Genomic DNA, 11,825 nt, shown 5'->3' on the forward strand with positions numbered 1-11,825 from the left:
TTCTTTTTCTTTAATTTCTTTATTATTTTTTGAAAGAAATTACAACTTTTATTCAGCAAGGATGTGTTGAATTTATGAAGCGATAGCAAAGATTTATATTGTTAGCAAAAATTTATATTTTGAATAAATGCTGTTCTTTTTAGCTTTTTATTCATCAAAGAATCCTGAAAAAAGTATAGCAGTGTCCAAAAAATATATTTCAAAAAATGAGAATAAAATTACATATTTTTTAAATATTCACACTATTTTCGGTGCTTAACACTTTAATTTGATTAGCTAACCTCTAAAGAAAAAGATTTGAAAATGCATTTCATGTCCACTTTAAAAAAGCTTGATACATTAAATATATATACTCCGATCAAAAGTAATAATATTTGTTAAAGGTCACGTTTTTCATATTTTTTTTTTAAGCTTCGATTATGTTTAGAGTGTGGAATATAACGTGTTCATGTTTTGCGTGTAAAAAAAACTGTATTTTCCACACAATTCACCTATGTTTATACCGCTGTTTTCACTGTCATAAAAACGGGCTGATGACTTCCTTGTTCTATAAATTCCCTCTTTCAAAAATACGTAACGACTTCTGATTGTGCCAGTGGTTCCGGTGTTGTGATTCGACACCAGCTTAGCGCACGCTGCCCTCCTGGAAACGCGATTGGGCTAGTTTTGGAGTAGTTTTGAGAAGCAAGTGGGCAGGACTTGTTTTGAAGCCTGGCAATCCTGATCTCAACGCACGCGCTGGAGATGTACTTCTAATCACTGGAGCGTTTTTACTGACGAGATGCGCAGGAAAATCGCATTCGATTTTTTTCACAGCCCTACCATCTAGTTAACAAAGCTAAACAGCGTTGCCCTTTGTGTAATAAGTTACAGAAACTGTTAAACGCACCAACTTAAATTATAAAATTATAAAACTTATAATTTATAATTAATATAACTTGTGGTCCATAAACAATGCCTTCTCCAGACATAGAGGGAACTGCTCCATCTTTCAAGAATAATCTTTGTGCGATTCCGGCATTAAACTGATTGAGATTGAGGAAGCTATCCCCAGCAATATGTGCTGCACATAGTTTTACATGTGGATTATAATTATGATCTCTAAGTACAGCGTCCCTGGGAAGCACAGACAAAGGTGATTGGACTCTTCAAACGCAACTCTTCTAGTTACGTCATTACTGCAGGAAGCAGGGATGTAGTCCAAACTGGTCGTTCGATGTAGGTGAATTCTGTTAAATAAAATATCTCGCTTGACATTGAACTTTGAGCTTTAGAGTTTTACAGATATTTTTTATACTCTAACAACAACATTACACACTAACTAAAGTTTGAAACATGGGATCACGAAGAACGGGACCTTTAAGTTAGTCCTCTGGGTATATTCTCTAGTCATGCTAGATGCATTAGCATGGCCTAAAGTGAGCTGTTGCAGCTGTACTGTATGCATAACAGTGTGCAGTCAGGTTAGTAGTCCTGTCAGGGGCTATATTGGCAGACCCAGATCTCCATGACATTCAGAGTTTGAGCATTCATGTGTGATGGATTGCAGGGTAAAGGCCAATGATAAACGATCCTAACACACATACACACACCTCCCGCTTTGTTCTCTATCTCCTCTGCTTTTTCTGTCTGTCATGTGCTGTGCTCAATGATTAATAATTAACAGTTTTTGGCTGCTTTCTGGGCTTGACTTTTGTATTTGTGCCTAAAGGATTGAGCACATCTTTTCATCCATTCTTGCCATTGTCTGTGTGGAGTCCAAAACGCCTGCTAGTGTCAGAAATGAGGAGTGCAGAGGCCCTCTGTGTGCCGTCACTGGAGCATTTAGAGGAAATGATGAAGCATGCTACTCTGTTTAGCTTTAGTTTGATCACATTCCATAGTCTCACATTTGGAAATGAACTGGACTCCATTAAACCAATATTTCAGGTTAAATACAAGTCTGTCTCAGTCAACAAAATCTGAGGCATCAAATGACAGAAAATAAAAGTCTTGTACCTCAGTTTGTTAAAAAAGAAAAAACCTGCATGTAAGAGAAGTAGTCTCAGGGGCAAATGCGTAATTCCCACATAGACTGCACTAGTATGAGCATATGTTTTTGTTTTGAACGGTTTCATTTAGATTTTCTTTTGGCACGTTATGTGTAAAACCTACTTTTGCAAACGAACACAAATGTTTCCGATGCTTTTTCTTAAAGAGTCTCCTTTTTTTTACTGTGATTTTTTTTTTTTAATATGTTGTTTTTGTGGTGGTTGATGAATTGAGTTTTTTCATCACTTGTGACTTGTATCTTTCTAACCTTCTTTTGAAACAGTAGAAGCTTCTCAGGTTTTGTTTGATCTGAGTTTTTTTTTTTTTGAGTGGTTCTGAACTTTTAAATTTTTTGTATTGTGAGTCCAGGGAGACAGAAGAGATGCGTTGTGAGTCATTTGAACTTGCGTGGGGCTTTGGAGGGGGTCGTGCCTTTATGTCTCTGCACAAACCTTTAGTTAAGCACCAGTCAACAACTTCAACCCCATGAATCTCTTGTTTTTATACAGACCAGAGTGGTCATAGAAAGGCTGACGTGAAAGTGCCCAGTATAGCTATCAAGGCCTGGAGACCTTTCAAAGGGATTCTTCTGTCGAACCTCTTGTTTTAAAGGCGGACTGTGGTAACCAATACAGGCCTCCATACCAGTGAAGAAAGGCCCTTTACGTGCAGTCGGGAAGACTTTAACTAACTGTTTTACAGAGGCTTCAGTGCGTGTTCATGGAGTTTTTTTTTATTTTATTTTTTTAACCATTCTTGTAATTTTGTTGCAACTAAAAGCAACAGAGCAAATTAAGTTGTTTATATATAACTTCAGTTTTATTTCAGTCCACATTCAGCCCTCAACTGTAGTTGAATTCTAAGGCGGCATCCAGACTGAAATGAAGTCTCACTAATTTGGAATGTGCTACGTAGAAACTACAGCTACATTGCTGCTCACATGAAGTTCACGAACAGTGCCGCTCCTGGCTGAATCCAGTAGAGTTTGGCATTAGCACATGTTGCAAAGCTAACGTTGCAATACTTGAATACAGTGCAACAGTTCGATTCTGTAGGCAGGGATGGAAATTAACTTTTTTCGACAGTGGCCGGTGGATTTCAAAATCTTACAGCCACTCAATGTTTTTACCAGCCACTTTCTTGTTTTTAACCGCCAATGTGTAACTGCATGTGAAAATTAATACTTCAAGATCTACAATACTTAAGCAGTTTATTTAATCTCAAGTCTCAATGAAATACTGACATTTTCTCTTTCAGTGCTGCTCAATCTAGGCAGCTTACTAGGTTTTGAAACAGCCGTTTTTTGTGGTTGAGGGAACACGTGGGGAAAAGTCCCCTGTAATCACTGAAAGAAATCTCTGCTTGCAAACTTTTACGCCATCGATGAACGAGCGTTTTTAATACATCATTTTTACACGTCTCATCACACCAGAGCTGTCAAACATGTGTAGCTATGTTGTTTCTACAAACAAAAATGAACAGCGTAACAACTTACTAGCCACAGAGCTAACTTCTGAAAAAGTACTTAAAGACTGGAAATAAAATGCATCCCCCGGAGAGCAGTTATTAGACACGTGACCGATAATACTGTTTGTTAGTTTGCAAACAAAAAGATAAACAAAAACTGTCCATATTATCTAAAATGTTGCAGAATTCTGGAGTAGAATGAACTCACCAGGGTTTGACAAAGAAGTGACAGTATGCGGAAATTTTTGCGCAATAACAAACTCTTCACGCGATCTTGTATATCATGAGCCTGTGTTATAAAACATACTGTAAATAACCAACAAATATATCACTCCGCCAGCGGCACTAATTTCAGCTGCAAACATTGTAAGGTTACTGGGAACAACGCCGCCGTTTCAAGCTCGGTTTACACTGCCTTTCTCCATGGAGCTGCTTCGGATTATATATCACTTTATTGTGTGATGTACACACACCAGGGATGGAAATTAACTTTTTTGGTAGGTGAAGCAAGTTTACCCACCACAACACAAAATCACCCGCATTTGGCTGGTGGCGGGTGCTAATTTCCATCCCTGTCTGTAGGTAAAAATCCCATTCATTTTCTCCATAGGGGAATTGATTATTGACTTAATAACTTACAAACCTTTGAAGACCAGACTTAGGGTGAGCTCAGAAGTTGTAAATCAATGGTATATGCTTTTGTTGAATCCATCATCCTACTTCATTTCAACTTATTTTTTAAATCATCATGTGTAACAATGGAATTTCTGGTGGGAAACTACATTACCCTTGATTCTGCAAAGAAATCACCACCAATCCATGACATGCACATTTTGTTCTCCAATCATTTAACCTGCTTAAACTCTATCCCTTTCCAACAGCTGACTGCAAGCTTTCATTTAGCTTTATCCAGTCAACAATCGATTGATATGAATTAGTCCATTTCTTTAACATGTACGTTGGTGGGGAATAGCACTTCTGTACACTGCAACTTTAAACACATTTTTCGCACTCATCACATCTCTGGCTGACGGATTATTCTCTTGCGGTTACTGCACCTTAATTTGAGCCTCTTATTTAAGAGGCAAATGTGTGTGGTCAAGAAGTTAGCATGGGTTTGCTAGCAGTCCAGTGTAGCCTCTATAGACATCACCAAACTGCTGAGCCAGGTTTCTTCTGTCTGAAGACGACACCAATCAGATCAGTGGTGCTGACCCAGGGGTCCGAGAGCGCTGTGTCGTTCTTTATTGTGGTCAGGTCATACATTATTTCTGTTAGTGTCACAGCACGCCACTGGAAATCTGATACGTAAACAAATATTTGCCTCCTAGCGACCGCTTGCCAGGGAGTAGCTAGGAAATAGCTGAAATCACTTAACCGGTGACCTCGAGGGTCAGGGTTTTTCTCAGCTGTTTTCCATTCTGATGAGCAGATAAATAACTAAACCACTCAGAAGAAACGGGTCCAGAGCACTTTTATGTTGAAACAATATGATCTCCTATTAAATGCACACATGCACGTTGGAGAGAAGAGAGGCATGTAGTGATACTGCATGTGAGTTTTTAAAGCCTGGCTCGCTCTTTTGAGATGTTAATGAAGCAAATCTGGCGTGCTTTGAGCGAGGACCACCGCCGGGCCACACAACTCTCAGCAACGTCCTGCTAATGCCCTCACATTGTTCCCTCTTACCCTGAGAAAGAAGAGGGGGGAGGGCCGAGGGCGAGAGCAGCTTTAAAAAAAGGGGGTTGGATGGAGAAATACACTTGGAGAAAAAAGATCAGAACAAGGGATAGAGAGAGGGCAGACATGATGAAGAGACACGGGAAGGAGGGGGGCCGAGAGAACTAAAATCTAGAACATGAGCCGAGACAGAGCACAGAGGAGAGAGAGAGAGAAACCAGTGGACCAGGAAGAAGACCAGACCCCCTCTCTAACAGAATGACAGGAAGTGGACTTTCAGGAAAGGTGAAGTTTTTGTCCGCTCTCTCACAGATGTCGTCATAAACAGCAGCTGTTAGCATAGATGGCACATGCTGTGGATGTGCATGCTGATTTAACTCTAAGCATTGAGTTTGCATGATCGTGTTGTCTCAGTATGTCGCCTTGTGTAGTCGTGAGTTTTGCATCAAAGACGTGCAAGCGAGGCTCAGAAGTCGACCAGGGAGACAGAGTTACGTAACTCTATGATCTGCAGAGGACACCAACACGCTACATTGCAATGTGCCTGTGCCATGTTGTGATAAAACGTACCTCTGATAGCTTTTAGCATCTTAGGGAAACTGAAGTGTGTGAATATTCAGCTGCTGTGGGACGCTGTTGCTGTAAGTTTTCACACAGGCAGTGTTTCCTTACACTGACATATCTGTTCTCATTTTGAGGTCGTGTCTCTGTGTTATGGACACTGTACCCAAACACACCAACCTCATACACACATTTATCTGCATTGATGGCCTAAAGCTTTTAGTTGATTAATTACTGTTACAAACTTCAGGAAAAACACGCACGTGCCTCTTTTTGCTAAACATAAGCAAAGACTAAATATAAGCAAAGATTAATAGGAGATCAAAAACTTACTTCCTACTGTGTTTTTATTTTTTTTATAATATATGTTGTTTTACAGATAAAATAATAAATAATAACATTTAATTTTTAAGTATAAAAACATATAGTTTAATTTTTTATTAGAAACAAAAAAAAATTTGGTAAATCGATGTAACCAGAAATTAATAGGAGAGCAAAGGTTGTTTATTATTATTATGTGTTTTATTTAAAATTAACATAACAAATAGTATAATATATGATATGATGAGTTGATATTGTATATTATTTTATATAAAAATATGTAATATAAATTAAGTTATATAATGAATAGATTTTTTTATTAGTAACATAAAATGTATGAGGTCAATCATATAAAATAAAATAAAAACTGCGGTTAACAGAAGTGACTTCCTATTTTATATATATATGTTATATATGTGTGTGTGTGTGTGTGTGTGTGTGTGTGTGTGCAAATACAAACTCACACACACTATATTATGACAGAGTTTTCTTTCTTGGGCATACTATCAAACATCCCTTATTTATTTATTTTTTACTCTAAAAATAAGAAACTAAAACTGCCAGTAGGTGGCAGTGAATGTCTTTATGAGTAAGTCATTCATTCATTTGATTCCATCAGAGGGTTAATTCTTTCAGGAATGATGTAGATGGCTCTCTTTATGAAAGGGTTATTGAATCATTGGTTCACCCGATTTGTTCAAAACGCAGATTCATTCTGAAACGAATCACGTCTGTGTTACTCGGAGATGCACAACAGTTCTGCTGTGGAATTAATGGGTAATATTTTCATTGGCAAAATTGGGCAAAAAGTGTTAACTGTGTAAAAATATTTTGATTGCATGATTTTTTTCATAGCTAATTTATTAAATGAACGCATTAAATTGACAACCCTAATATATACTGAGTCAAAGCATATGTATAAACCACTAGGTCAAGGCTCCAACATCACATCCAGTAAATAATCACACTCTTCACTCTCTCCTGTTCCAGGCTCCTATTCCAAAGAGCATCCTGATCTCTATTCCCATCTCAAAGTCCTCCGTCTCTCGTTTCCGGAACAGCGTGGAGGGGCTGAATCAGGAGATCGAGCGCATCATTATCCGAGACACCGGAGACCGAGAGGAGCAGCTTATTGTGAGTGTGTCTGACACGCTGCTGCAAAAACACTCTCCGTTACATAATCTGGTGTCCCCTAAGACACAGTGTGTGTTTATAGACCTGAAGGTTTGTGTTCTGTTGTGTTCCTCTGGCCAGCCTCAGGAGGCTCCAGATGGGCATCGGGCTCCTCCCCCTCTCAGCTCCCGCAGCATTGACACACAGACGCCCCTGGGCACCGCAGCGGGCAGTAACCACAGCAACAGCAGCAGCCGCTCTCAGTCCATCTCACCCACGTTCCTGAACGTGCCAAGTGAGAACTGCAGTGATAGTCCATCTCCCCATGAGGGCGAGACTCTGGCTGACGGTCGGGAGAAAGGTACAGCTCACATATATTCACACCCACATACACTCCCAGGTCTTTTCACATATCCTTAGGCCCACGTAAGAACTGCACACACATTTTCTGCTGTTGCTTTTCATTTTCTTAATTTTTATTTTGTACTTGTGGGGTGGATTTAAACATGGTCAGATTTATTATGTGGTGCTAACAGTGCCACACGTTTCATTATTAACTGAAAGCATAATTAAAATAGTAAATAACTGATTTATCTTCCACCAACCAACCATAATATTTAGCTTTGTATATTATTTTAATAATATATTTGCATTATATTTTATTTATAGGTTTAGATTTAATAATAATATATTTTTTAGCAATTTTTCACATTTTCTAAGAGAGGTTTTTTACTTGCTAAGAGCATGTGCTGTTTGATTGTCATCTGTACATCTCCATTTTTTTGTGAAGATTGTTATAATTTTGTGCACTGAAAGGTAATATATATTAATTATATTTGAGTCCAACATGAACACTGCATTAAGATGCTGTCAATTAGAAAATAACTCTGCTTTTAAAAATGCAATATTGATAGACATTTTCAAGCTGATTTGTTATGCTTTATGTGGCCCTAGAAATTGAAAATCTGGTGCTTTCTTATTTTATTATTATTTACAGTATATCCAATTATTTTACAATTATTTTAATTAAAATTTTACAAATATAATAAAGTAGCTTTTCTTATATTTTCATTTTAACTTGTTAAAATGAAAATGATGTGTTATGTTTTATTATTATTTGTTTACATTTGTATTTGTATTTTTATTTATTTATGGTTTTAGTCATTTTAGAACTTTTACTTATGATATTTGAGTTAGTTGCCAAGGCAACATTTCTCATTTAACTTTAATGTTTTATTTTTCAGCTAATATTTATATATATATTTATTTTTTTATTTTTTATTCAACTTTCAGTAAACAAAAACATAATTTTAGTAAGCAATAGCAACACTGATCTAGTGGACTGTAATTTTATAGGGCTTCCTTAAGACTGTTCAACTCTCTGCATCTCCAGAAATAATCCAGCCTGAGCTTTACTGTCATTCTACTCATTTTTTGTACCATGTTCAAATCAAGTAGTGTCTGATTGTCATTTTATGCAGATCACATATGTGCTTCTGTAGACTTGGCCAACGAGAACTTTTCCTGTGGCTCAGTGATGGTCGTTGTAGATAGATAAAGATGGACTTAATGGCGACTTAAAGGACTAATTCACCCAAAAATGAAACTGAGTTAGCTTTATTACCCTTTCCACTCATTTTTTATACCATGTTCACAGATCTAGCCCCCAACTCACCGCTACCCAAATACGCCTCCTCCCCAAAGCCAAACAACAGCTACATGTTCAAACGTGAGCCACCCGAGGGATGTGAGCGAGTCAAGGTCTTCACAGAGGAAACACAGTGAGTGCTGCAGTGTGTCCTGATTCGCTGCTCCATCTGCTCTCTATTGTTTTACACACTGAGCCTTAAAACCTAGAACTTCAAAGCTGAGTCAGAGCTTCTCACCGTCTTATCGCTCTCCTCCTCCTCCTCTTTTTCATCTCCTCAGCGCCAGGCCTCCACGGGAGATCCCACAGTTCCTGTGCCCAGATAGGAACAAGGTCAATTTCATCCCCAAGAGCGGCTCCGCTTTCTGCCTGGTCAGCATTCCCAAACCACTGATGCCCACACAGGAGCTCAACAACCTGAAGAACCAGAGCGCCGGCCGTCTCACGCCCGAACCCGAGCCGAGAGTCTCGAGAAGAACCTGCATGCTTTCCCAGCAGCCCTCAGGCTCCTCCCCCTCCTCCTGTCTGTCAGAGAGTTAGACACGCCCCTCAACGGGTGTCCTAGCAACTGCGTCCACATACCCTGCACATTTCAGTAATCAAACATGATTAAAAAAAAAATCTCTCCGAGAACAAAGTGGTCATTAATAATCAACGGCTTTCGTTGAGTGAGAGGAAGTGGTTGTCTTTCGCTATGCACATTTTTAGCTTTGTGGAAGGAGGCCATTTTTGGGAGGTTTGTGATAAACGTATTTAGCTTTTTTATTATTCCTCTACCTTTCATAGATACGAGTGAACTTGAGAATATGTGTCTCAGATCATTAAGAAAATGAATCTAAATGAGCCTTCTCAATGATTCAGTACTGAGGAGGCTATCTAGATTTGATTTTGTGAGACACGATGTGTATTTTATAACAGTTTGCAGTGGATCACGTTTGCGAGAAGCGTTTCTATTTTACTAGGATCAGCACATCATTGAATACAAATGATGCCATTTCAGATGAGACCAAGAGACCTGGTAGAATGAATTCTGGGTTGATGAAGGTCTCTGGGACTGAATTGTTTTCAGAGTAGCAGGCCTTCTCCGTTCAGTGCGGACAAAAGCAGCAGGGGAACATGAGGGACCGGTTCTCTGCTTCTTCTCCTCTTCGTTTCTCGCTGGTGGCGAGGAGACCGAAAGATGCTAAAGATGAGAATAGTGAGAGAGATCGCCGCCTAACAGCTACAGGACGAGTGGCCTGTAAACCCCATTCTTTTGTTCGCATGGCTGTGAAATGCATTTCAAATGCATATGGGTCCAAACTCTGAACTTCACCCCAGCAGGGAACAAAGTGATAAAGTGAAAGGAGGGCACGGCAGGATCTGGGTGGACCGACGGGATGTTTTCTCACCTCTCACAATGATGAAGCCGATTTAGCTCGAGGGATGTTTGAAAGGAGGACACGACAAGTACAAAATTGACTTGAGAAAATGTAACGCATAAATGTCCAAGTAGTGAATGATTCGGATATCAGAACATTCTTGTAATGTTTCCTGTGATATCCGATGAAATAGTTTACAAAGTCAGAGCACAATATTGTCATTAGATTGATTTAATGCATACATTCTGGGAAATTTCAATCAAGCGTGTGTGTGTGTGTGTGTGTGTGTCACTAGATTTAAACAATTAAAAACGGCACAGATTTCCTCTCTGTTTCAGTTTCTAAATGACTAGGCTGCTTGAATTCCTGTCATTTTCATCATGGAGCAGACTTCCAAATCTTCCTTATTTGAGCATCTAGACTGATTTCCTGTGCTATAGCTGGTTTAGCATTATTTTGTAATAAAAATAAATAAAAGTAGTGTCTGATGAAAGATTGTGACATTTTATGCAGCTCACACAAGTGCTTCTGTAGGCTTGGCCAAAGAGAACATTTCCTGCGGCTCAGTGACGGTCATCGTAGAATAAAAAAGATGGAATTAAAGCAACATAAAGGAAATGAATAGTTCACCCAAAAATGAAACCGAGTCATTTATTTTTGTCGTTCCAAAATTGTATGATTTTCTTTTCTTCTGTGGAGCATAAAAGCAGATATTTTGAGAAATGTCTCTCTCTCCCTCTCTTTATTTTTTTCCATACAATGAAAGTCAATGGGCACCAAAATAGTTGAGTTCCCAACATTCTTCAATACATACTATTTTGTGTTCCACAGAAGAAAGTCAGGAGCATCTTGAGGGTGAGAAAAAACTGACAGAATGTTCATTTAATGGATAATAATAGTACTAGCTGAACATTGTCAATCACTTCTAGAAGTTTTTTTTTTTCAGCTTCAAGCTCAGAAGTGCTTTGGGCAGATTGTAACACACAGGTCACAGACGGTCCGCTAGGGCTTTGGCTCGTGTTCGCTGCGTTTGTGCTTTGTGTGCAGGGTGGGGTTCCTCAAAGTTGTTTTGTTGGGAGGCTTTTTTAGCAGAGTTCCTGTTTTTTCTTGTTCGCTGGTGTAGGCAAGGTATTGTTTTGAGCTTTAAACAAAATGCAACATGACCCTGGAATATTTTAGCACTTTTATACCAGCATTGTGAACCGGAGCCATTCGGGGCTTCTGTGTTTGAACTGAAATAATCTCCCAGCCTGTGATTACTATCTTAGATCAGTACTCAGGAATGTAAAAGCAGCAATCTCTTCTGGCAACGGCACAGGAATCCAAAGGTTTCTTGCTAAAAACAAATTGATAAACGTTTTATCAAGTGCTTTTGTATATCTCTTTAGGATGTGTATTGAAGTAGAGAACTCTCTCACTGTAGGGCCAATATTAATATACTTTTATATGGGTAGTGGCATACTCTTTCTAAATAGAGTGGAGTATCAGTCAGTCAGATATTTATAATCTATATGTACAACTTCTTAATGCGAGACAGTGATGTATGATGGGATGGTGTGTTGAATGCTGTCTGTCTGAGTCATGTAGTCTCTCGTGTTGTTACGTGTCTATGGAACTCAGCAGAATAAAGTTGCACTCACTCT

At 38.8% G+C, this 11,825-nt stretch overlaps 1 protein-coding gene across 1 annotated transcript in view; it reads left to right on the top strand.

The window, feature by feature from the left end:
- Nucleotides 1–11,825, top strand: part of LOC113053605 (protein FAM117B-like) — a 39,842-nt gene extending 28,017 nt beyond the window's left edge. Inside the window, exons 5-8 of the mRNA XM_026218752.1 lie at nucleotides 7,051–7,194; nucleotides 7,315–7,534; nucleotides 8,831–8,954; nucleotides 9,103–11,825. Coding sequence (XP_026074537.1) covers nucleotides 7,051–7,194; nucleotides 7,315–7,534; nucleotides 8,831–8,954; nucleotides 9,103–9,361 — 747 coding nt within the window. The 3' untranslated portion in view covers nucleotides 9,362–11,825. The remainder of the gene's footprint in view (nucleotides 1–7,050; nucleotides 7,195–7,314; nucleotides 7,535–8,830; nucleotides 8,955–9,102) is intronic.

Source organism: Carassius auratus, chromosome 34 (genome assembly GCF_003368295.1).
Source record: "Carassius auratus strain Wakin chromosome 34, ASM336829v1, whole genome shotgun sequence".
In the NCBI taxonomy this organism is placed as follows: Eukaryota; Metazoa; Chordata; class Actinopteri; order Cypriniformes; family Cyprinidae; genus Carassius; species Carassius auratus.